The sequence below is a fragment of the Grampus griseus genome (assembly GCF_964374135.1).
Source record: "Grampus griseus genome assembly, chromosome: 2".
In the NCBI taxonomy this organism is placed as follows: domain Eukaryota; kingdom Metazoa; phylum Chordata; class Mammalia; order Artiodactyla; family Delphinidae; genus Grampus; species Grampus griseus.
In genome coordinates this window covers 113,510,140-113,537,291 of record NC_139018.1, presented here as the reverse complement: position 1 = coordinate 113,537,291, position 27,152 = coordinate 113,510,140, and the positions used below count along the sequence as shown (strand labels likewise).

Genomic DNA, 27,152 nt, shown 5'->3' with positions numbered 1-27,152 from the left:
GACAGTCCAAGAAGATCAGTTAGATCTGCCTTAGAAGTGACGCTACAGCACAGATTCAGAGAGAGCGAAAGGGGTCATCTCCCAGGCAACCCGCTCAGGAGTTACCATGGAAACTACCATTTCCGGTCTGGTCCTCCACCAAAGCGCTGGCCGATGCCCTCGTTAGAGCCTCTGATTATATTTGGGGGGCCCAAAACGTCAGCACTTCCTAGTTCTATTTTCCTGGCCTCATAAAAACAGAGCGGGAGTGTGGAGAGGAGGATAAGACGGGGAAGAGGCCGGCCACCTCGGTAGCTATGACAACCACCACTTCCGGTCCGTCCCTCTTTACGGCTCACCTCAGCTGGGCCCGCGCGAAATTTGTATCCCTCTGCCTGTGGCCACCTGCTCTTAGGGGAAGCTGCAGGGAGGAGGAGGATCTCCGAGAGCCGGGTACTTTCCCAGGTGGGGCCGCAGTTCGGCACTTCCGCCGGCCGGAGGTGGGGGAAGGAGACAAGGCGTACGTTGAATGCGGCAGGTGTGTGCTCAGGGAGTGCTGGGCCGTGCGGAGGGCCCTCATCTCCCAACCTGGAGTCAGCTGCCATGCCTGCCAGCTGCGTGGCCGCGCACTGCGGCAACACCACCACGTCCGGGAAGTCGCTGTTCCGCTTCCCCAAGGACCGGGCTGTGCGGCTGCTGTGGGACCGCTTCGTGCGGGGCCGCCGCGCCGACTGGTACGAGGGCAACGACAGGTCGGTCATCTGCTCCGACCACTTTGCTCCCGCCTGTTTTGACGTCTCTTCGGTTATCCAGAAGAACCTGCGCTTCTCCCAGCGCCTGAGGCTCGTGGCGGGCGCCGTGCCCACCCTGCACCGGGTGTCCTCCCCGGCATCTAAGGGGCAAGAAGAGGGAGACGGAGCGGGCGGCCCCGAGAAAGGAGGAGAGCCCCAGGCAGTCAGGCAGCCCGAGGCTGCCCCGGGGCCAGCCTGCTGTACACTCCTCCGGGCCAGGAAGAGGGCTAAAGCTTCACAGGTAAAGGGCCACCCAGGAGTCCCCCGAGGGTCGTTGGAGGACCCTGGGTCTGTGGCTAGGCTCCTCCACTTAGTGTCGTCTTGGGAAAGTCACCTCACCTCGAAGGTTTCTGTTTACTCAGTGATCTCCAAGAGCCTATTTAGCATTAACACTCTGGAATTATAGTTTCTTCTACCTCCTCTTCCCCAAAACACACTCTCTCTTTCTGTCTCTGTTTCTCTCTCTCGTTCTTCAGATTATAGTCGCCTTCACTCTCCGCTCCTGAGTTTTTAAATAGAAAGTGTTTAATTTGAGAAAATCTCAAGGAATGGGGTGCGTGAAACTTTCTGCATACCGTATTACATAAGCTTGAGGAATTATCAATTATACTATCAAAATGGCGGGGGAAGGGGGATACGAGATGCTGATGAAGGTGGGGCTTGCTGATAAACAATCCCTTCCCACTTCTAAACTACCTCTTGACTGACTGCCTTTAAATTAAATCGTTCCAATGAGCTGAATTTTCCTATCTTGCTCTCTTCTGCCTACTTCCTCGATACTCACAAGCATCGATTACACTTATTTTGCATCTGGTCACTACTGCCTTCTTGCCCACTTCCCATCTTAAAGAAGACTTCCCAGTCTTCTTTGAGTTAGTCAAACTTCAGCCGTATCACCATAACATAGATTAAATTATGACTCTTAATTGGATCTAAAATGTGTTCAGTTTTAGAGATAGGAAGAATTCACCAAGAAGTCAGGTGACTTGTAACTGACATTTTGGCTTTGAATATATAGAGGTATTCGTTGAATTTTAGAGCTGAAGGAAACCTAAGTTCTCATCTAGTTCAGACTCAATATTTATGCACAAGAAAGCCAGTCCAGGAGGTGAATTTCCTCAAGAGCCTTTTCTCTAGGTCTAATTGCCAGACAGAAACTCTTCTGCCATACCAACCTGCTTCCTACATTGGGGTGGATGCTTAAGACCCTTTAATGACACCCTGCAATTGTTAGGATGAAGAATAATATTATTAACACAACCTACAAGTCTCTGCATGCTATTTACCCCTGCCTGCCACACCAATCCTATCCCAGTCCACTGTCCTTATTGCTCACTGTGTACCAGTCATGCTGATCTTTTCAATTTTTGAACATACTATATTCTTTCCTACCAATAAGCCTTTTCTCCATTATTTCATGTACTGCCCCAGAATTATGCCCCTGCCATTTCCCATCATCATCAATTGAGTCCTTTTACTTTAAAAATATGCTCAAACATCCTTCCCTTTTGCTTCCCTAATTATATATTCTCATTCTTCATACACTTCATTAGCACATATACTTCAGTTGCACTCATCACAGTTGTCATGACATAATTGTATAATTTCCTTAATGTTTGTCCTCACATTAGAATGTAAGCTTTGTGAGAGTAGGGATCTTATCTGATTTGTTCACTATTGTATTGCCAGCAACTAGAACAATATTTTGCAAATTTAAGGAATTCAATAAATATTTGTGGAATGATTATGTGACTATGAGAGCAGTTTTTTTAGTACAATAGAATTTCAGTTCTCTGCCAGTTTCCCTTCTCACCAAGCTGTATACCAGTCAAGACATCTGCCTCTTCCTTGAACCATCTATCCACCATCATTGCCTAGCCAACCTTTACCCAAGCCCATATACGTACATCTATATATAGATATATATAAATATGTAGTAAAAGAGGTAAATATTAAACATGTGCCACACACACCCTTACACCATTTTTCTCACTCATAATTTTACCATCTAATCAAAAATTGCGAGAAGAAAAGCCAGGCTAATAAAACAACCAAAGATCTTATAATACAACAAAGGCTAACTATTGAGAAATCTAGAATAGATACCAACTCTGTTTTCCAATTAGTAAATATATCCAGCCAACACTTCTAACAATCCATATTACATTAATATACATGCTGAGTTATTAGGAAACTATGTGTAGGTTTTAATAATAGTACTTTATATAAAGTTTAAAAAGTTTATTTAGACTTGAGAGCAATAAATTTTTAGCTGGTCTGGATTGAGAACCCCATTAGCATCTCTAAGAAAGTTTACTTGTGCCACCTTTCACTCCTTCCCCCACTCACTGTTTTTCTTTCCAAGACCAACTGACTAAACAGCAAATTTCCAGTCACTCTACAATATTTATTGAGGCGCTATTGTAAACACTGTTTTGGGTGTTTTGTGCTATATGTAGAGAAATAGAAGTATGAATGTAGCCTATCTTTAGGGAGCTTGAGGAAAGATTAGGGGCCACCTCCAAGGAAAAAAGGGGGTTCTGATGAGCACCATACACTGATATTTTGCTTCATATAGCTAGAATTATTGTCTCTCCGTAACTGTTAATTTTGCATCCTTGTTTTTCTAACCCAACTGTATTTTTTAAACTTTAATTCAAATATAGCAAAATACAGGAAAGTGCTTAAATCATTAAATTATCAGAAACTGAACATGTGTAACTACTATAGGTCAAAGAATTAGAACATTACTAGCAACTCAAGCCTAGCTCCTCCTCCATCCTCAAGGCAACCAAGTTTACTTTCTTTTGAATTTGATGTAAGTAGAATTGTACTGTAGGCATTTCTTGCATCGGGCCTTTTTGTTCAACATTATATTTGTAAGATTCATCCATATTGTTGCATATAGCAGTAATATGTTTGCATTACTATATAGCAGTTTATTGTACGAATATACCAAACAATTTTTTTATCTCTTCTGTTGTTGGACATTTGGGTTGTTATCATTTTGGGGCTATTAGAAGTAATCCTGCTGTAAACATCCTTCTACATGTTTTTTTCATATGTGCACAGGTTTCTGATGATATATACCTAGAATTTCTGGGACATGGTATTATATTAAACTTCAGTAAATAATACCAGATAATCTTCTAAAATAGTTGTACTAATTTACACTACTAGAAGCATAATCAGAGTTTACGTTGTTTCACATTCTTGCCTACACTTGGATTGTCGGTCTTTTACATTGAGTTTTTTGAAGGGTGTGTAATGGTGGTTTACTTTGCTTTCTCATTTCATAAATGACATTAGTAAGGGAACAACTTTTCAAATGTTAATAGAACATTTGGATAGCCTCTTTGGCGATATTCCGATTTTTCTGTTGGATTGTCTTTTTCTTGTTGATACAGAGTTCTTAATAAATTCTGTCTTCAAGTCCTTTGTCAGTTAAATATGCTTTAACTACCTTCTCCTCTTCACTCTTAATAGTGTCTTTTGATGTACTGAGCTTGAGCTTTTCTTTTTTTTTTTTTCCTGTGTACTTAGTTCTTAATTTCAATGTAGGCCAACCTAACCATCTTTTTCTGTATACTTAATGCTTAAAGCATGCTACTTTGCTGTTTTCCATAAACTTACTGTTTTTAGTCTTTACATTCATATCTACAACCCATTCAGAATTGATTTTTGTGTATGAAGTGGAGTTTGTTTCATTTTTTCCTCATATAGATACCCAATTGACTCAGCATCTTTTATTGAAAAGGCTAGCATTTCCTCATTGTCCTGCAGTGTCAGCTTTGTCATAAATCAAGTTTTCATATACACATTAGTCTGTTTCGACATTTTAAAATTCTGTTCCATTTATGTTTGCCTATCTTTACACCATTATCACAATACTTTACTATAGCTTATGTTAAGAATTAATATCCAGTTGGCATATTTTTCTGACAAATGCTTATTTTCAATAATGATTGTGTTTTATGGTATTAGTTTAAATGTACTTGCTAAAATTCTTTATGCGATCTTAATCTAAACCAAAGTTGAGGTAATCAAGTAGTTTTACTTTATATGGAAGTTACTATTGAAATAAAAAATCACAGAGCAGAAGAAATAAAGCACATGGTCATTGTACAGCCCCCCCCCCCAAAAAAAAATTAATATCCAGTTGATTAATTCCTCTTACCTTGTTCATCTTCATGGATGTCTTGGTTATTTGGGGCTCTTTAAATTTCCATATATATTTTAGGATTGGTTCATCAATTTCCACAAATTATCTGTTGGGATTTTGACTGAGAGTGCATTGAATTTTTAAATGAATGTAGGGAGAAAGAGCATATTGACAATACTGATTCTTCCAATCCATGAACATAATGTATCCCTCCATTTATTTGGGTTTTTACATTTCTCTTAAAAACATTATGGCATTCTATATAGAGGTCTTGTACAATTTCATTAGATTTGTTCCTATTTGATTTTGCTATTATAAATAGTATTATCTAAAATTTTATTTTCTATAAATGTATGTGGATAAATTGATTTTTGTTGACCTTGTAACCAGAAACCTTGTTAAACTCATTTATTAATTCTGGTAATTTGCAGATACTTTTGGACTTTCTACATGTATAAAAAGTATATGCATATAGTTTTTGATGTTTATGCTTTTGTTTCTTATTCTTCCTATTGCACTAGCTAGAACCTCCAGTACAGCGGGGGGAACAGAAGAAGTGATGGGGAATCCTTTTCTCATTCCTATTTTCAAAGGAAAAGTCATTAATATTTCACCATTTGATATGATTTTTGCTATAGTTCTTTTGGTAGCTGCTCTTACCATAAAAAGAAATGTTCCCCTCTATTCCAAGTTTTGGCTACAGATTTAAATCATAAATGATGTTGAATTTTTTCAAATGCTTTTTCTGAACCTATTAATGATCACATATTTTGCTTATATTCTGTTAATGTCATGAACTTTATTGCCTGTTTTTGACATATAGAGTCAAACTTGCATAGCTGAAGCAAACCCAGTTTGCCCAAGGTGTATTATTCCTTTAGGTATTGTTTAATTTGATTTGTTAACAGTCTATTTACAATTTTTGCATATGTGTTCATAGGCAAAATTGGTCTATACCTGTTCTTTCTTTTTTTTTTTTTTTTTTTTGCGATACGCGGGCCTCTCACTGCTGTGGACTCTCCCGTTGCAGAGCACAGGCTCCGGACGCGCAGGCTCAGCGGCCATGGCTCACGGGCCCAGCCGCTCCGCGGCATGTGGGATCCTCCCGGACCGGGGTACGAACCCGTGTCCCCTGCATCGGTAGGCGGACTCTCAACCACTGTGCCACCAGGGAAGGCCCTATACCTGTTCTTTCTTGAAATGCCTTTTTTATGTTTTGGTTTCAAGATTATGCTGACCAGTTTGGAGTTGTCCCCTCTTTCATCATTCTCTGGAAGAGTTTATATAAATTGGCGTTATATGTCCACTAATAAATTTGATATTAATATTTTGTGGAATTCACTGAAAAAGACACCTAGTCCTGGAGTTTTCCTTATGAGAAGATTTTTTAATGATGGATTCAATTTCTTTAATAGTTATGGGGTTATTCAGAGTTTTTCTGTTTCTATATCCATTTTGATAAGTTGTATTTTTCGAAAAATTTGTCAGTTCAATCTAAATTTTTAAACATATTGACACAAAAGTGTTCATGATACAATGTCTTTTAAAATTCTTTATGATCTGTTAGTAATTTTTGTTTTTCATTCTTTTTATCGATTTTTATTAGTCTTTTCAAAGAGTGAACTCTGCCTTTTGATCTTCTCTCTGATACTATTTTATTTTTATTTCTATTATTATTTCTTCCCCTCAAATTATTTTGTTCAGCTTTGATTTTTAATTGATACACTAGATTTACACATTACTGAGCTAAAATGATTAACATAGACCTTTTCCTATATGTTTTCACATTAAATAAACTTGTTAAAATGTGAAAACTTCACTTAAACACTAGGCTATCTTTACATATTCAGGTGTATTTCAAACAAAGGAGACCTTAAGGATAACTAACTTGCTTATGTGAAGACGAAATATTGGATTACCAAATATTTCAAATTTTGCCCAACTGCTTACATTCTTTAACAGACTTCTAGTATTCTTTTTTTTTTTTTTTTTTTTTTTTTTGTGGTACGCGGGCCTTTCACTGTTGTGGCCTCTCCCGTTGTGGAGCACAGGCTCCAGACGCGCAGTCTCAGCGGCCACGGCTCACAGGCCCAGCCGCTCCGCGGCATGCGGGATCCTCCCGGACCGGGGCACGAACCCATGTCCCCTGCATTGGCAGGCGGACTCTCAACCACTGCGCCACCAGGGAAGCCCCTAGTATACTTTTTAATTGAAGTATAATTGACTTACAATATTTTATTAGTTTTAGGTGTAGAACACAGTCGATATTTTTATAGATTAGATTCCATACAAAGTTATTATGAAGTATTGGCTGTATTGCCTGTGCTGTACATTACATCCTTGTATCTTATTTATTTTTGAATTTTTGAATTTTATTTTATTTGGTTTTTTTTACAGCAGGTTCTTATTAGTCATCCATTTTATACACATCAGTGTATACATGTCAATCCCAATCTCCCAATTCATCACACCACCACCACCACCACCCACGGCTTTCCCCTTTGGTGTCCATACGTTTGTTCTCTACGTCTGTGTCTCTATTTCTGCCCTGCCAGCTGGTTTATCTGTTCCACATATATGCATATATATCCACATATATTTGTTTTTCTCTTTCTGACTTACTTCACTCTGTATGACAGTCTCTAGATCCATCCACGTCTCTACAAATGACCCAATTTCGTTCCTTTTTATGGCTGACTAATATTCCATTGTATATATGTACCACATCTTCTTTATCCATTTGATGGGCATTTAGGTTGTTTCCGTGACCTGGCTATTGTAAATAGTGCTGCAGTGAACATTGGTATGCATATATCTTTTTGAATTATAGTTTTCTCTGGGTTTATGCCCAGTAGTGGGATTGCTGGGTCATATGTTAATTCTATTTTTAGTTTTTTAAGGAACCTCCATACTGTTCTCCATAGTGGCTGTATCAATTTACATTCCCACCAACAGTACAAGAGGGTTCCATTTTCCCCACACCCTCTCCAGCATTTATTGTTTGTAGATTTTCTGATGATGCCCATGCTAACTGGTGTGAGGTGATACCTCATTGCAGTTTTGATTTGCATTTCTCTAATAATTAGTGACATTGAGCAGCTTTTCGTGTGCCTCTTGGCCATCTGTAGGTCTTCTTTGGAGAAATGTCTATTTAGACCTTCTGCCCATTTTTTGATTGGATTGTTTGTTTTTTTAATACTGAGCTGCATGAGCTGTTTATATATTTTTGAGATTAATTCTTTATCTGTGATTCATTTGCAAATATTTTCTCCCATTCTGAGGGTTGTCTTTTCGTCTTGTTTATAGTTTGCTTTGCTTTGCTGTGCAGAAGCAAAAGTTTTATTAGGTCCCATTTGTTTATTTTTGTTTTTATTTCTATTACTCTAGGAGGTGGATCAAAAAAGATCTTGCTGTGATTTATGTCAAAGAGTGTTCATCCCATGTTTTCCTCTAAGAGTTTTATAGTGTCCAGTCTTACATTTAGGTCTTTAATCCATTTGGAGTTTATTTTTGTGTATGGTGTTAGGAATTGTTCTAATTTCATTCTTTTACATGTACCTGTCCAGTTTTCCCAGCACCACTTACTGAAGAGAATGTCTTTTCTCCATTGTATATCCTTGCCTCCTCTGTCATAGATTAGTTGACCATAGGTGCATGGGTTTATCTCTGGGCTGTCTATCCTGTTCCACTCATCTATATTTCTGTTTTTGTGCCAGTACCATATTGTCTTCATTACTGTAGCTTTGTAGAATAGTCTGAAGTCAGGGAGTCTGATTCCTCCAGCTCAGTTTCTTTCCCTCAAGACTGCTTTGGCTATTTGGGGTCTTTTGTGTCTCCATACAAATTTTAAGATTTTTCGTTCTAGTTCTGTAAAAAATGCCATTGGTAATTTGATAGGGATTGCACTGAATCTGTAGATTGCTTTGGGTAGTATACTCATGTTCACAATATTGATTCTTCCAATCCAAGAACATGGTATATCTCTCCATCTGTTGGTATCATCTTTAATTTCTTTCATCAGGGTCTATAGTTTTCTGCATACAGGTCTTTTGTCTCCCTGGGTAGGTTTATTCCTAGGTATTTTATTCTTTTTGTTGCAATGGTAAATGGGAGTGTTTCCTTCATTTCTCTTTCAGATTTTTCATCATTAGTGTATAGGAATGTAAGAGATTTCTGTGCATTAATTCTGTATCCTGCAACTTTACCAAATTCATTGATTAGCTCTAGTAGTTTTCTGGTGGCATCTTTAGGATTCTCTATGTATAGTTTCATGTCATCTGCAAACAGTGACAGTTTTACTTCTTCTTTTCCAATTTGTATTCCTTTTATTTCTTTCTCTTCTCTGATTGCCGTGGCTAGGACTTCCAAAACTATGTTGAATAATAGTGGTGAAAATGGACATCCTTGTCTTGTTCCTGAGTTTAGAGAAAATGCTTTCAGGTTTTCACCATTGAGAATGATGTTTGCTGTGGGTTTGTCGTATATGGCCTTTATTACGTTGAGGTAGGTTTCCTCTATGCCCACTTTCTGGAGAGTTTTTATCATAAATGAGTGTTGAATTTTGTCAAAGGCTTTTTCTGCTTCTATTGAGTTGATCATATGGTTTTTCTTCTTCAATTTGTTAATATAGTATATCACATTGATTGAATTGCATATATTGAAGAATCCTTGCATCTCTGGGATAAATCCCACTTGATCATGGTGTATGATCCTTTTAATGTGTTGTTGGATTCTGTTTGCTAGTATTTTGTTGAGGATTTTTGCATCTATCTTCATCAGTGATATTGGTCTATAATTTTCTTTTTTTGTAGTATCTTTGTCTGGTTTTGGTATCAGGGTGATGGTGGCCTCATAGAATGAGTTTGGGAGTGTTCCTTCCTCTGCAATTTTTTGGAAGCGTTTGAGAAGGATGGGTGTTAACTCTTCTCTAAGTGTTTGGTAGAATTCACCTTTGAAGCCATCTGGTCCTGGACTTTGTTTTTTTTGTTTTTTTGTTTTTTTAAATACATTTATTTATTTATTTATTTTGGCTGTGTTGGGTCTTCATTGCTGCACGCGGGCTTTTTCTAGTTGCGGCAAGCGGGGGCTACTCTTCGTTGCTGTGTGCAGGCTTCTTATTGTGGTGGCTTCTCTTGTTGTGGAGCACAGGCTCTAGGCACGCGGGCTTCAGTAGTTGTGGCACGTGGGCTCAGTAGTTGTGGTTCACAGGCTCTAGAGCACAGGCTCAGTACCATGTGGTGCATGGGCTTAGTTGCTCTGCAGCATGTGGGATCTTCCTGGACCAGGGCTTGAACCCATGTTCCCAGCATTGGCAGGCGGATTCTTAACCACTGCACCACCAGGGAAGCCCAATGTTGCTAATTTATTGATATGGTTATGTTTACTAAAAAAATTAAAAGCAGTTGAACTTTTAAAACTGATTATCGTGTGTAATCCTCTGGGTTGTTCTTTCAGAGTTATTTTCATATTGGCCCCTTGCTCTTTATTTCATTGTCCTCCTCATAAGTCTTCATGATCTCAGCCTCTGTAGTCCAGCAGCATAGCCTCAGTGTCTCTGTTCCCATTCTAGTTCATCCTGACTGGACTTTGTTTGTTGAAAGATTTTTAATCACAGTTTCAATTTTACTACTTGTGATTTGTCTGTTCATATTTTCTATTTCTTCCCGGTTCAGTCTTCGAAGCTTATAGCTTTCTAAGAATTTGTCCATTTCTTCCAGGTTGTCCATTTTATTGGCATAGAGTTACTTGTAGTAGTCTCTTAGGATGCTTTGTATTTCTGCAGTGTCTGTTGTAACTTCTCCTTTTTCATTTCTAATTTTATTGATTTGAGTCCTCTCCCTCTTGTTCTTGATGAATCTGGCTAATGGTTTATCAATTTTGTTTTTCTTCTCAAAGAACCAGCTTGTAGTTTTATTGATCTTTGCTATTGTTTTCTTTGTTTCTATTTCATTTATTTCTTCTCTGATCTTTATGATTTCTTTCCTTCTGCTAACTTTGGGTTTTGTTTGTTCTTCTTTCTCTAGTTCCTTCAGGTGTAAGGTTAGATTGTTTATTTGAGATTTTTCTTATTTCTTGAGGTAGGCTCATATAGCTATGAACTTGCCTCTTCGAACTGCTTTTGCCGCATCCCATAGGTTTTGGAACATCGTGTTTTCATTGTCATTTGTCTCTAGGTATTTTTTGATTTCTCTTTGATTTCTTCAGTGATCTCTTGTTTATTTAGTAACGTATTGTTTAGCCTCCATGTGTTTGTGTTTTTCACGTTTTTTCCCCTGTAATTGATTTCTAATTCCATAGCGTTGCGGTCAGAAAAGATGCTTGATATGATTTTAATTTTCTTAAATTTACTGAGGCTTGATTTGTGACCCAAGTTGTGATCTGTCCTGGAGAATGTTCCATGCGCACTTGAGGCGAAAGTGTAATCTGCTGTTTTTAGATGGAATGTCCTATAAATATCAATTAAATCTATCTGGTCTATTGTGTCATTTAACGCTTGTTTTTCCTTATTAATTTTCTGTTTGGATGATCTGTCCATTGGTGTAAGTGAGGTGTTAAAGTCCCCCACTATTATTGTGTTGCTGTCGATTTCCTCTTTTATAGCTGTTAGCAGTTGCCTTATGTATTGAGGTGCTCCTGTGTTGGGTGCATATATATTTATAATTGTTATATCTTTTCTTGGATTGATCCCTTGATCATTATGTAGTGTCCTTCCTTGTCTCTTGTAACACTTTTTATTTTAAAGTCTATTTTATCTGATATGAGTATTGCTACTCCAGCTTTCTTTTGATTTCCATTTGCATGGAATATCTTTTTCCATCCCCTCACTTTCAGTCTGTATGTGTCCCTAGGTCTGAAGTGGGTCTCTTGTAGACAGCATATATATGGGTCTTGTTTTTGTATCCATTCAGTGAGCCTGTGTCTTTTGGTTGGAGCATTTAATCCATTCACGTTTAAGGTAATTATCGATATGTATGTTCTTATTAACATTTTCTTAATTGTTTTGGGGGTTTTTTTTTGCAGTATGCAAGCCTCTCACTGCTATGGCCTCTCCCATTGCGGAGCACAGGCTCCGGACGTGCAGGCCCAGCGGCCATGGCTTACGGGCCCAGCCGCTCCACAGCGTGTGAGATCTTCCCGGAACAGGGCACAAACCTGCGTCCCCTACATCGGCAGGCGGACTCTCAACCACTGCACCACCAGGGAAGCCCTTGGGTTTGTTTTTGTAGGTCCTTTTCTTCTCTTGTGTTTCCCACTTAGAGAAGTTCCTTTAGCATTTGTTGTAGAGCTGGTTTGGTGGTGCTGAAATCTCTTAGCTTTTGCTTGTCTGTAAAGCTTTTGATTTCTCCATCGAATCTGACTGAGATCCTTGCCAGGTAGAGTAATCTTGGTTGTAGGTTCTTCCCTTTCATCACTTTAAATATGTCATGCCACTCCCTTCTGGCTCGTAGAGTTTCTGCTGAGAAATCAAGTGTTCACCGTATGGGAGTTCCCTTGTATGTTGTCATTTTTACCTTTCTGTTTTCAATAACTTTTCTTTGTCTTTAATTTTTGCCAATTTGATTACTATGTGTCTCAGCATGTTTCTCCTTGGGTTTATCCTGTATGGGACTCGCTGTGCTTCCTGGACTTGGGTGGCTATTTCCTTTCCCGTGTTAGGGAAGTTTTCGACTATGATCTCTTCAGATATTTTCTCGGGTCCATTCTCTCTCTCTTCTCCTTCTGGGACCCCTATAATGCGAATGTTGTTGCATTTAATGTTGTCCCAGAGGTCTCTTAGGCTGTCTTCATTTCTTTTCATTCTTTTTTCTTTATTCTGTTCCACAGCAGTGAATTCCACCATGCTGTCTTCCAGGTCACTTATCCGTTCTTCTGCCTCAGTTATTCTGCTATTGATTCCTTCTAGTGTATTTTTCATTTCAGTTATTGTGTTGTTCATCTCTGTTTGTTTCTTCTTTAATTCTTCCAGATCTTTGTTAAACATTTCTTGCACCTTCTCGATCTTTGCCTCCATTCTTTTTCTAAGGTCCTGGATCATCTTTACTATCATTATTCTGAATTCTTTTTCTGGAAGGTTGCCTATCTCCACTTCATTTAGTTGTTTTTCTGGAGTTTTATCTTGTTCTTTCATCTGGTACATAGCCCTCTGCCTTTTCATCTTGTCTATCTTTCTGTGAATGTGATTTTTGTTCCACAGGCTGCAGGATTGTAGTTCTTCTTGCTTCTGCTGTCTGCCCTCTTTATCTTATTTATGTTATTCCCAATAGTTTGTACCTCTTAATCCCCTTTCCCTATTTTGCCCCTCCCTCCACCTCTCTCCCCACTGGTAACTGCTGGTCTGCTCTCTGTATCTGTGAGTCTGTTTCAGTTTTGTTATATTCCTTCATTTGTTTTATTTTTAGGCTCCACATATAAATGAAAATATACAGTATTTGTCTTTCTCTGTCTGACTTATTTCCCTAAGAATAATACCCTCAGGGTCATTCATGTTGTTTCAAATGGCAAAATTTTATTCTTTTTTATGGCTGAGTAATTTATATGCCACATCTTCCTTATCCGTTCTTCTGTTGATGGACCCTTAGGTTGCTTCCATGTCTTAGCTATTTTAAATAATGCTGCTATGAACATTGAGCTGCATATTAAAAGATTTCCAGTATTTTTCTTTAATTTTTTAAGGCTTTATTTTTTTAGAAAAGTTTTAGGTTCACAGCAAAATTGAGGGGAAGATGGATTACCCAATTACCCCCTGCGCCCACACATGCATAGCCTTCTCCATTATCAACATCCCCCACCAGAGTGGTACATTTGTTACAACTGATGAGCCTACACTGACACATCGTTAAAACTCAAAGTCCATCATCGTTTACATTACAGTTCACTCTCTCAACTCTCTACTTTTTCAATTTTTATTTACCATTCTTTCTTTAACTTCTTGAGTATCAAATTGGATCATTGATTTCCAGAATTTTCATAGTGAATGGCAGATGGGACAGCTAAGTTTGACATACTTATTTCCCAAATGTAGAATTCAGTAGAGTTTATTGTTTGAGGGAACACTCCTGAAATGAAGATACGTTAGAAATATCTTGTGAAATAATTTTTTGAATGGTGTTAAAATTGCAGTCTAAATTAAGACTAATTAATTTTTTCTATACTATTATGTACATTTAAGACTATAAATGCCCTTCTAAGTGTGACATTAACTGAATCCCACAAGTTTTAGATTTTGAATATTTTTATTATTATTTAGTGTAAAATACCTTCTAATTTCCACTGTAATTTTATCATGGGTTACTTAGAAGTGTATTTAAAAATTTCCAAAGATGCAGGTATTTTTTAGTTATATTTTTGTTATAGACTTCTAGGTCAGTTACACTGTGGCCAGAGAATATACAGCATATGGATTTTTTTTTTTTTTTTTTGGCGGTACGCGGGCCTCTCACTGTTGTGGCCTCTCTTGTTGCGGAGCACAGGCTCCAGACGCGCAGGCTTAGCGGCCATGGCTCACGGGTCCAGCCACTCCGCGGCATGTGGGATCCTCCCGGACCGGGTCACGAACCTGTGTCCCCTGCATCGGCAGGCAGACTCTCAACCACTGCACCACCAGGGAAGCCCCAGCATATGGGTTTATTTTGAAATTTATTGAAACTGTATTAGGCCTAACGTAGGTTAGTTTTTATAAATGTTCCATGTGTACTTGCGGTGAATGTGTGTTCTGCAGTTGGATACAATTCTCCATATATGTCTATTAATCATGTTGTTTAAATTTCTTATATCCCTATGGAATCTTTGCCTGCCTATTAGTTACTGAGAGAGGTGTGTTAAAAATCTTCCACCTTAGTTTTTAATTTACATATTTAGTCTTCTAACAATTTTTGTGTTATATATTTTGAAGCTGTGTTATTATATAGCACCAATATAGCAGCACCAGCTTTCTGTAGGTTAGTGTTAGCATATTAGATCTTTTTTACACCCTTTTATTTCAATCTTTGTGTTTCCTTAAGAGTTTAAGCCTTACTGTGTCTTACGGTTGCCCCTTTGAAGACAATGTATCTTTTTTTCCTCTGGCTCCTAAGTTTTTCTCATTGTTTTCCAGTTTTACTGTAATATGCAAAGATATGGTTTCCTTTGTTTTTATTTTAGTGAATATGTTTAGTACTTTTGTAAAACCATGTCTTAATGCCTTGTATTCATTTTGGTAAATTCTCAGATGTTATTTGTTCAAATATTGTTTCTGTCCCATTTTCTTTCTTTTCCTTTGGGACTACAACTGATATTATATATTATGCTTTTTAGTCTTTTCTGCTATACCTCTTATGACCTTTTCTATAGCCTTCATCCTTTGGTCTTTCTCTGCCTCATTCTAAAAATTTTCTTTTGCTTCAGGTTCTAGTTGATTAATACATATCTGGAAATTCTGTTTGTTAAATTTTTAATATAAAGAAGTAATCGTGTATGTACACAAAAATTTTTGTTCAAAGATTTCTAATATTATGGATTGTTTTAATAAATTACAGTATATCTGTACAATAGATTGTATGCAGCCATAAAAATTATATGTAGAATATTTAATAACATAGAAACATGATGTATTAAAGAGGAAAACAAGATTATAAAACATATGTTCCCAATTTTTAAAAATACATAGAAAAAGACAAAAATGATACCAAAATATGAAGTTGTTAGCTATGAATGATGGGATTACGGCTTATTTTTTTTTCTTTTTGCTTCTCTGTATGGTGCAAATTTTCCTCAGTGATACAATGTATTACTGTTATAAAAGGAACAAAAGTTATTTTTTAAAGGCTGAATAAATTCCTAAAACTCCATTTTATCAGGAGTACATCTGTTTTGTAAAGAAATATATACTTATTCTAGACCTTTATAATGCTTGGCTTAAAAGTAGAAGTAGATTAGCTGTCAAAATTAATCATAACTATAAACACAAAGATAAAGACTTCAATTTTTATTTAAATCCTCAAAAATGTTAGGTGTAATTCTTCATGTTACAAAGGGACTCTTCACAAAAGTTTCTTCATAAAGTTTCTTTAACTTGGGCATTCATAGCCTGTGTTACAGCAACCAAGGATGCTTGCTAAAATTTTTTTTCAGTGGTCTAGGTAAAATTACAAAGTACTTTTTTTCATTTCTCTATCACTTATTTTTTCTTCCCACACACCCTCTTACATTTTCCAGATATCTTTTCTTAGCCTCTTCCACATAATTTCCAGGTACTCAGTCTTACATTACCTTCTGAATATCCAAATTCTCCTCCTTTCTACCTCTTACTTCTCCCATAAATCAAAATTTCCATTTCACGTTGTAACTTCTCTCAGGAAAGCATAAAAACATTAAAGCATATTATCTTAAATTATTTCTCTGTCATGTGTAAAGGACTGATGATTAGGTTTTCTAGAACGATGCTACTGCTTTGCTATGATATACTTAATACTATTATAATCATTTCATACTAGTAGTATTATCTCTTCCAGCTGTTGATTTAGGGAAAATTCAATGGGTTGTCAGCAAATAGCTTAATAGCATATAGATCTCTGCTTGACCACAATGCTTAGAAATAGACTTAGAAATAGTAAAGGACAGTATGGCAGACTTCTTAACTACTTGGACTATGGAGCCAGCTTGCCTGGGTTCAAATTCCAGCCTTCCTAATATGCGACCTTGAAAAGTATTATCTATACTCTTTCACTGTTTATAACTTTTAGGGGATAAAACCATATAAAGAAGGCCTTACCTTCAGTATAATTCTCCTCTGATTTATATTTTTAGATTGCACATGAAAATCAAGTTATACAAACACAAGTCCATGCTGATAATCTATCTAATGATGTCACTTCAGTACCTACTCACTGTGAGGAAGGCCCAGTGCACAAAAGTACACAAATATCTCTGAAGAGACCCCCTCACTACAGTGTGGGTAAGTTTTGACTTTTCAGTTGATTGATCAATTGAATTGGACTTTTGTGTATGAAAAGCAAATTCTAACTCATAGGTAATTGTGTTTATTCTCCTTCAGGTATTCAGGCCAAAGTGAAAGTGTTTGGAACACGACTATGTAATGCAACTACTCAGACTGATGAATTGTGGTCTAGAACGTCCTCTCTCTTTGCCTCTTACTCCAGTGACTCAGAAACAGATGAGGACTGGAATATCAAGAGTGAATAGAGTGATTTGTCTTACATAGCTGTACAGGTAAAAGAAGAGACCTGTTAGCGCAACATCAAATGATTTGATGTGCTCTAGGTTTTCAAATCTTTGCTCACATAATTATCTCTTTGCTCTTGTAAATCTTTCACCTCAAGATAACTTGACAGTTGAGTATGCAGAATTTGTTTAGCTCTAAGGGAAAAATTTGCCTGTCTGTCAAGATAATAAAGGTAGTCCCGCCCACACCTCCCCACCCCCCACTTTCACCTATTTTTCTTTTTTCTTTTTATACTTTTGGTGCAAATCAAGTCATAAAAGAAAACCACAGTAGCAGCATTGCCAGATCAAGATTAAGCATTGACTATTTAAGCTTAGTTCAGAAGCAACGCTCATATGGGACTTACTTGACACTCACGAGTTAGAATGTCACTGTTCTAAATAACTTGAAGGTGAAGAGCATAACTGAGCACAGCTAGGTCTGATACGACTAAATGATTTGAGGGTAGAGCCAGGACATTTATCCTTGATTATTATTTTCTATTATTTCTATTATTTTTTAGTCTGTCCAGTTGTAATACTATTACATCTATGAATCAGTCCCTGTGAGCATTTCTGGTGAAGCTATGTCATTTACAGAAAAATTTCAAAGGGAATCAATTTAAATAGAGATAGAATTTCATATCCTTAGATTACCTTTATAATGAAATCCGTTTGCATCAGTTCCTGTTACATCAAATTAATTAGTTTGATTAATTTAGATAGACGTTATTAACATCATGCAAAAAGAAGTATTACATTTCTAACATATCCCCATTTTAGAAATTAGGTTTTCCGCTACCAATACCACTTTGGGAAATAAGCATGTGAAACTTAGCTGCCCCATCTGCCATTCACCAGGAAAATTTCTATGGCAGTTTTGTACCATGAAGTAATTTATTACAATAGTTCCTGAGAAACTTATTATAACTCTGATCTTGTATTGGAAATAATAAAAATAAATGTCCATTTTACATCTCACATGTCCTGTTAGTTCTGCATGATTGGAAGAACTTACATGGATTTTATCCTCAAAGGTTTAAATAATACACCAAAGTGATTTTCTTCCAAAGCTAATTTCATGTCTGACTTAATTTGAACAGTATAATTTTAATTAAAAAAGCAATAAAATAAAATATTAATAGAAGTTGTAAGCCTGAACAATGATTACGTAAACACATAGCATTATTATTATTATTGCTGGTTTGGCTTGAATTTAAGATAACTATTTGATGTTTTAAGAGAATGTTATGTTTTAAAATTAAGCATATAAATCTTCTGGAACTAAATGTTATCGGAGGGGGGTGGGGGGGTAACTGTTTTCCCTTGAGCTCTGAAACAGTGTATCTCCTTAATCCAAATCATAATGAATGTTATATGCCCATTCATCCCCAAATTTCACTGCCATGGGTTTACTTCACTTCTATATGTTAAACAACTTTGACAGCCATAACAGCACTTTGTGTTCCTTTTTTACTAATAAGTTAATTTTATTTTTCCTATCAATTGAAAATTTAGATTTGGTTGGTTGATTCAGATGATTTTATAATGAATTGTGTAATGTTTCACTGCCCTAAAGTAAAATGAAATACTGGCTTTATTTTATTTTATTTTATCTATTTTTTTTAACATGTCAATGCTTTTTTTCCAGTTTTATTGAGACATAATTGGCATATAGCACTGTATAAGTTTAAGGTGTAAAGCATAATGTTTGACATATATATCATGAAATGTTTACCACAGTAAGTTTAGAGATTATCCATCAGCTCATATAGATATAAAATTAAAGAAATAGAAAAAAATTTTTTCCTTGTGATGAGAACTCTTAGGATTTACTCTCTTAACAACTTTCATGTATAACATACAGCAGTGCTAATTATATTTATCATGTTGTACACTGTATCCCTAGTACTTATTTATCTGGTAAGTGAAAGTTTGTACCTTTTGACCACCTGCATCCAATTCCCCCTCCCCTAGCCAGGCTCCTCCAATAACCACAAATCTGGTCTCTTCTTCTGTGTTTTTTGTTTGTTTTTGAAGTATAATTGACCTCCAACATTATGTTAGTTCCTGGTACTCAACATAGTGATTCCATACTTCGCTATATTTCAAAATGATCACCAGGATAAGTCTAGTTACCATCTGTCACCAAACCAAAGATATTACGTAATTATTGACTGTATTCCCCACACCATACATTTCATACCCTTGACTTATTTTGCAACTGGGAGTTTGTTCCTCTTAATCTCCCTCACCCAGTTCTCTCCTTCCCCCACCACATTCTCCCCTCTGGCAACCACCTGTTTGTTCTCTGTATCTATAATTCTGTTTCTGTTTTGTTATGTTTGTTCATTTGTTTTATTTTTAGATTCCACATACAAGTGAAGTCATACAGTATTTGTCTTTCTCTGTTTAATTTATTGCACTTAGCATAATACCCCCTAGGTCTATCCATGTTGCTGAAAATGGCAAGATTTCATTCTTTTTTATGGCCAAGCATATCCATTGTGTGTGTATGTGTGTGTGTACCACATTTTCTTCATTCATCTATTAATGGATAATGCTGCAATGAATATAGGCGTGCATATATCTTTTTTAATTAGTGTTTTTGTTTTCTTCAGATAAATAGCCAAGAGTAGAATTGCTGGATCATATGGTAGTTCTATTTTTAATTTTTTGAGGAATCTCCATATTGTTCTCCACAGTGGCTGCACCAATTTACATTCCCATCAACAGTGCATGAAGGTTCCCTTTTCTCCACATCCTCACCAATATTTGTTATTTGTTGTCTTTTTGGTAATAGCCATGATGACAGGTGTGAGGTGATATCTCATTGTAGTTTTGATTTGCATTTCCCTGTTGATTAGTGATGTTGAGCATCTTTTCATGTGCCTATTGGTCATCTCTATGTCTTTGGAAAAATGTTCAGATCCTTGGCCCTTTTTTCAATCAGGTTGTTTGTTTTTTGATGTTGCTGAGTTATATGAGTTATTTTTATATTTTAGATATTAACCCCATATCAGAGATATCATTTGCCAATCTCTTCTCCCATTAAGTAGGCAGCCTTTTAGTTTTGTTGATAGTTTCCTTTGCTGTGCCAAAGCTGTGGCTTTATTTTAAATTGAATATAGGGAACTTATAGTTTATACATTACTGTTTACTTTTTGCATACATATTTTTGTTTTTCTGAATTTCTTTTGTTACCAGATGAGTTTAGTGGTGGGGGGGTCTCCCATATTATTCTTCATTTATTTATTTAATAGATACTTATTAAACATACTCTGTGCCAGACAACTGTCCTAGGCACTAAGGATACATTGGTGAACAAGACAGACAAAGATTCTGCCCTCTTGGTGCTTACCTTTTAGTGGGGAGCCAGACAAAAAATAAGGAAATGAATGAATAATCTCAGATAGTGATTAGTCCTTTGAACAAAATAAGCAGAGTAAGATGTTAGAGCATAATTGGGGTGGGGGGAGAATGTGTGCTCTTTTAGGGAGGGTAATCAGAAAAGGCCTCTCTGGGGCTTCCCTGGTGGCGCAGTGGTTGGGAGTCCACCTGCCAACGCAGGGGACGTGGGTTCGTGCCCTGATCTGGGAAGATCCCACATGCCGCGGAGCGGCTGGGCCCGTGAGTCATGGCCGCTGCGCCTGCGCGTCCGGAGCCTGTGCTCCGCAACGGGAGAGGCCACAACGGTGAGAGGCCCGCGTACCACAAAATAAATAAATAAAAAGGCCTCTCTGAAGATATGATATATGATCAGAGACATGAATGATCAGAAAGAGCAACCATGTAATGATCACAGGGAAGAGCGTTCCAGATGATAGGGACAGCATGTGCTCTGGTATTTGAGGAATAGCAAGAAGGCTAGGTGTAGCTGGAGATAATGAACTAGGCAGAGAATGATAAGACATGAGATTGGAGTGATGTGTAGGACCATACCATGTGAGACATTTGAGGTCACAGTCAAACATTTTTTTAATCTTATTCTGGTCTTAAATTCTTTTTTAAATGTATTACTTGGCTGGCTAATCTGCCAGTATTTATTTCTTATTCTTAAAAAGCTTAATTGGATACACACATAAAACCATTAGACTTACGTGAGAGAAGAGAGATATGTCAAGAGCATGTGAATATAAAGTTTGGTCAGTCAAAAGTATTCCTCTATGGGAATTCTGGAAAGATGATAGTGGTGAGTGGTGTCGATTTTTTTTTAATCTCCCCAAATTTCTTCATGAAAACAAGTAGAGCAGTTCCTACTCTGTTAGTAGCAAAGAAGCTTGTATCAGATTAATCCTCCCATGGATTACACGTATACATTCTGGGGAAAAATATACCAGACAACTTTGGAGAGACTGGGGAGCATCAAAAGAAGGTAGGACCATGAAGTCAACCTTGAAAGAGTTGAACTGCAGTAGGTGAGATGTCCTCTATGCGCCTTTCCACCTGAGTACACTCCCCATTCCATGCTGTGACGGGCAGTAGAAGTCAAGCAGAAAGCTGCAGTCTTACTAGCTTGAGGAGTCAAAGGTGAAAATTAAGGGCTATCAGAATGAAAAGTGATGGGGCAAGTCATGGCAAAGGAGAAACCACCGGGGAGGGGGACCAAAATCTGCTTCAAACTCCACCCAAATCCTTGACTAATCACTGAAACACACATATGTTTTGTGGAGAGACCTCAAGGGGCCCAGCAGTTGGAAGCCTTAGCTTAGCTGCTATCCATCACAGTGGAAACAGGAGTTTGGGTCCAGCCAAGTTAACTGGCCATTAGAACAAAATCCATCATACTTTGGAAGAAGATAACAATTTATCATCCAAAATATCCAGTGCAAAATTAAAAATTAGTTGTCATGTGGAGAAACTGGAAAGTGTGACTCATAATAAAGACAAAAAGGAATCAAAAGAAACCAACCCCATGATAACCAGAAGTTGTGATTACCAGGCAAAAACTTTAAAGGAGCTATTATAAATATGTTCAAGGAGGAAACTATAGCAGTACTGAATGAAGAGTTGGGGAATCTCAGCAGGGAGAAAGAAGCTATAAAAAAAGAATCAGACGGAAGTTCTAGAACTGAAAAGAGACAAGCTATCAAAACGGACAAAAGAAGAAACAGAAAATCTGAATACCTCTATAGCTATTAAAGAAATTGAATTATCATTCTTTCGCAAAGAAAATTATAGGCCCAGATGACTTCACTTAGAAATTCTATCAAACACAAGAAAATGTGCCAATATTACACAGCTCTCTCAAGATAGATGGACTAGGGAACACTTTGCATTTCATGTTATGAATTCAGGATCACTCTATCACCAAAACTGGCCAAAAACATTATAAGAAAAGAAATTACAAACCAACATCCCTTGTTGAACATAGATGCAAATATCTTTAGCAAACCTATTCTGCAATATATTACAAGAATAATACATCACGTCCAAGTATAGTTTAGCTCAACAATGCAAGGTTAGCTTTACCTTAAAAAATCAATCAGTGTAATTCACCACATTAAGAGAGAATAAAGGGTACAGATCATATGATCATCTCATTAGACTTAGAAAGAACATTTGACAAAAATCAATATCCGTTCATGATAAAAAAAAAAAACCTTAGTAAACTAAGAATAGGAGAGAATTTATTTTCTCAATCTGATGAATGGCAGCCGTGAAGTATATACCTATAACATCACAGGTAATGTTCAAGGGCTGAAAGCTTTATCCATAAAATCAGGGAAAAGGCAAGGGTATCCATTCTTCAATATTCCTATTCAACATTGTGCTAAAGATTCTAATTAGTGCAGTAAAGGCAAAAAGAAAACGCACAGTTTAAAAGGAAGATACAAATCTTTTTTTCTACAGATAACATGATCATATACATAGAAATGCCTGTGGGATCTACAGGAAAGCTACTAGAACCAATAACTGAGTTAATAAAGTCAAAGTACAAGAATCAACTGTATTTCTATATACTGGTAATAAATAATTGGAAAGTGAAGTTTTAAAAATCCATACAACGTACATGGGACTTCCCTGGCAGTCCAGTGGTTAGGACTACGCTTCCACTGCAGGGGGCCCGGGTTCAATTCCTGGTCAGAAACTAAGATCCTTCAAGCCATGCGGTGCAGCAAAAAAAAAAAAAAAATCCATACCACTTGCAAAGGATAGGGAAGTGCAAAGGATTTAGAATAATAACCAAGTGTTGGAGAGAGAAAGAGCAACTGGAACTCTCATGCATGGCCGATGGGAACATAAAATGTCACAACCACCTTGGAAAACAGTTTGGCCAACTTTCATAAAGGTGACACCCAAATCATTCAACCACGCAATTCCATTCCTAGGTATATATCCAAGAGAAAATGAAATATATGTCTACCCAAAGACTTTTACACAAATGTTCTTAAGAGTCAAAACCTGAAAACAGCCCAAATGTTCATCAACAAGTAAATGGATAAACAAATTGTAGTATATCCAAACAATGAAATTCTCTCAGCAATAAAAGAGAACAAACATATATGTAACACCATGGATGAATTTTGAAAACATTCTGAGAGAAAAAAACCCAGACTCAAAAAAAGAGTACATACTCAGTGTTTCCATTTGTGTGAAATTCTGGAAAAGAGAAAAAACTAGAAAGAAAAGAAAATCAGTCGTTGCTCCCTGTTTACCGCTCTCCCCCCTCCACTAGACTCTATAAAACTTGAAAGTGAGGATTGTCTTTCGTTAGTATTCCCACGTGCCAAGCACTGTTCTAAAGGTCTAAGGGGTTTGCATAGGTGTTTGGCATGCTTGTATTTGCTAAATGAATACTGAATGTTGAGTTTGAGAGGATAATGGAAGGGGAAAGCAGATGCGTTTCTTAGGCAATTAGAGTGGTCAGGCAGGGAGATGTAGCCTGGGGAGGCATTTACATAAAAGTGATAGTTGAAGCCATGATGTAGAATCCCTCAAGGAGAACTTGTAACCCTCTTGTGGCACAATGTCTTCATTACTTACCTGGCAGTATTGCTCCAAAACAAGAAGCAGGAGAGACCAAGAAAATTTTACAAGCCTGCATTATCTATTAATCGAATTAACAACTTCTGAGCATTCAGGAATTAGCTCTTCAGATAATTGGCAAAACAAAAACAAACAACCAACCCAACTCGCGTTTGACGCTTGCCTCTTCCCTTTCTATGCCAAGAATAATGAAGCAGGGACATTGAGAAAGTAGGAGAAAAAATTCTGGGGAGATGGCAGCAGCCTGGATGCAAAAAATATAGCATATCTATATCCTATTTCTCCTCAAGGGCCATTCCTATTGTGCCTATTCTGGGAAGCCTACCTTAAAAAACTACAGAATTTATTGCTTGTGTTAGTCATTTGGTAATTAGCCGTATTGCCTTTTTCTTTCGTCAACTTTACAAAGGTATGATTTACACAACTACAGCTGTGTGTACCAATGTAACTTTCATCACATCAGGATATATAACGCTTGCATAGCCCACAAACACTTCCTTCTGCCCCTTTGCGGGTAGTGTCCTCCCTGCCCCAGTCATAGGCAATGACTTGTAATCACCATCAACCCTCTACTCTTACATCTTGATTCTCAAGCCCGTCTTCAGTTATGTCCAGTCTCTTTTGTGGCCTCTCATCAGTCAATAGGACTATTGGAGGTTTTCTACTAACTCCACACAGTGACACTAGGTGGGGTTGCTGAGCTAAAGCACCTAAGAATGGCTGGGCAGCCAAATCAGAATTTTGGAGCTGAATGAGACCTTAGGGATGATCCAGTCTGCCCTTTCTATTTTGCAGATGAAGAAATTAAAGATCAGAGTAGTTATCTGATGTAATCCTTGCCTGCAATTGCCTCAGCAATCCAGTCTCCCCATTTTCTGGCAAACCCCATCCCATTCTTCATCAGAAATGATTGAATAATGAAACTGGATGTGTTTACAAATCCTACTTTTTCTCTTAAATAATTTGATCAAGCCCAAGTGATTCTGTAAGCTCCACAGGGGTGGGTGGTGTCATTCACTGACTGCTCTGTCTGGCATATAGTAGATCCTCAGTTAATATTTGTTGAACGAATGATAGGGATCTATCCTGTTTTTAAAACTCTAGAGGTCTCAGATCTTCCTCAATACCTGTTCCAATGCTCTTTGAAGCGGATTCCCCCGACACAGCCTCATTTCCTTGACATATGTGTCAATCCTTTGTCTAGCTTCCATGAAGATGTTAGAGCTGGAAAGAACTTTGGAAAAATTATCCAGCCAAAATCGCTCATTTTGTCAATGAGAAAACCAAATAAGGTGATTTGTCCACGGTCATATAACTAACTAGTTAGTGGCAGAGCCGAGATTAGAATCTTACCTAACTCATCATCTTAAAAAAAATTCAGTTGCTTCAAGAGACTATCAGATTTCTTGCACCTGTCCTTTAAACGTTCCCTCACCTTTCCTCTAGGTCATAGACTCCAACTTATTATTAATTTTGAAAAAAAAAATTTTTGATTGCTTCCTTCTGGGAGCAGGCTTGCCATTCATATCCTTTCTTTTCCTGATTCCATTCAAACGACTAACCTACCCTATCACTACTACTCACCCATCTACCCTTTGCACCTCCTAGATCTTAATCCCTGCCCTTGAAAAGAAATAGTAGGTCCTCTTTCGCACCTGAATGAGTAGGGATGGGTCTTCAGATATTCCAAGGAGGTTGTCCCTGCCTCGTTAGTTTCAGAACAGATCACAGACATCTAGGACACCTCCAGGACTGTTCTAAGGTGGTGTTTTGTAGTTCTATTCAGAGCCGCAAAAGTTATGTTGGGCTCTGTGATGACATAACCCAGGGTAATCCCTAAACAGAGTGTTCCCTAGTTGGACTAAATGACATTCAGGTACTGTTTTGCTAACACCACCCAGGAAATGGAAAATTTTCTATACCCAATAACTCTTTCCTTGATGTCCCAACACTTTCTCGGCAAGTTCTAAGGGCTGATTGGTTTATTTCTTTACCAACCCAGCTCTCTAGTTGTGGTAGATTTTTTAAGTGACCATAAATTCTTCTACTCTCATCAAGAGGTAAAATGTATTTGTCCACTCCTTGAATCTGGCTTGACGGTACGCCTCACTTTCACCAGTGGGACATTAGCAAAAGTGTTGCAAGCTGAGGCTTTGAAAGCCCTTGAGTATTGGGCGTGTCCTCTTGCTGCGCTTGGAACCTCAACATTACTGTGTGAATGAGCCCAGGCAAGCCTGCTAAAGGGTGAGAGGCCATGTGCGGAAGAAACCAGACCCTTACCAAGAGCCTTGTAAACGCCAGACACCTGAGTGAGGCCACCCTAGATCATCCAGCCACTGCCAACGTGCCAGCTGACTGGAGGAGCTTGAGAAAGTCCAGTAGAATCAGTCAAGACTGTCCAAACAGAAGAACTTCGCAGCCAATCCATGGAATTGTGAGCTAAATTATCGGTTGTGTTTTGTTTTGTTTTGTTTTGTTTCGGTTGTGTTTTTAAGTCATTATATTGTGGCGTAGCATGTTAGACAACAAACACCACCTGATGTATATAGCCTGGTAAAGGTTCCCTAAGGAAAAGGCTATCAGTATTCTTCCTCCTCATCTTAACCCTCATCCTTCTATTCTTCTGTCATCATAGGTTTAGTTAGCTATTTTGACTGTACATGATGTTTAACCTCAGTGAGGGAATAGCGGAGTACAATTGGTATTAAAATTGGGTCAACTGCAGGTTTAGACTTAGGTTACCTCTGCTTGGCAATCCATCGTTAAGAGTTGTTTCTCTCGCAGGCCTTGGAATCTCCTGGGAAATAAGGTCCCCTTTCTCTCTAGGCATAGATCCACTCCGTGGTTTCAGATCAGAATTACTCTCCTCATGGACACAACATCTTTCTTGGATTCTGCTTATGGAACTCCTCTTGTCTAAATTTCCTCTTTTATTAAAGTGGCAGTAATTTTCTCCTTCTTGAAAATTTTCTCATCCTTGTAGAATACACACACTTTGGGAAACCCTAAATTGTATCACAACTTGATCCCCA

General features: G+C 37.7%; 2 protein-coding genes across 2 annotated transcripts in view; one reads left to right on the top strand and one right to left on the bottom strand.

The window, feature by feature from the left end:
- Positions 1–26,880, bottom strand: part of LRRC49 (leucine rich repeat containing 49) — a gene marked incomplete at its 5' end in the record, with an annotated part of 155,745 nt that extends 128,865 nt beyond the window's left edge. The window contains one exon of the mRNA XM_082648708.1: positions 26,863–26,880. Within this exon, the coding sequence (XP_082504834.1) occupies positions 26,863–26,880 (18 nt within the window). The remainder of the gene's footprint in view (positions 1–26,862) is intronic.
- On the top strand, positions 488–18,820 carry THAP10 (THAP domain containing 10). The gene is made up of 3 exons (XM_082648450.1): positions 488–1,011; positions 16,717–16,864; positions 16,964–18,820. The coding sequence occupies exons 1-3, from the start codon at positions 583–585 to the stop codon at positions 17,110–17,112; spliced, it is 726 nt and encodes a 241-aa protein (XP_082504576.1). The 5' UTR covers positions 488–582; the 3' UTR covers positions 17,113–18,820.
- Positions 26,881–27,152: the final 272 nt, after the last annotated feature.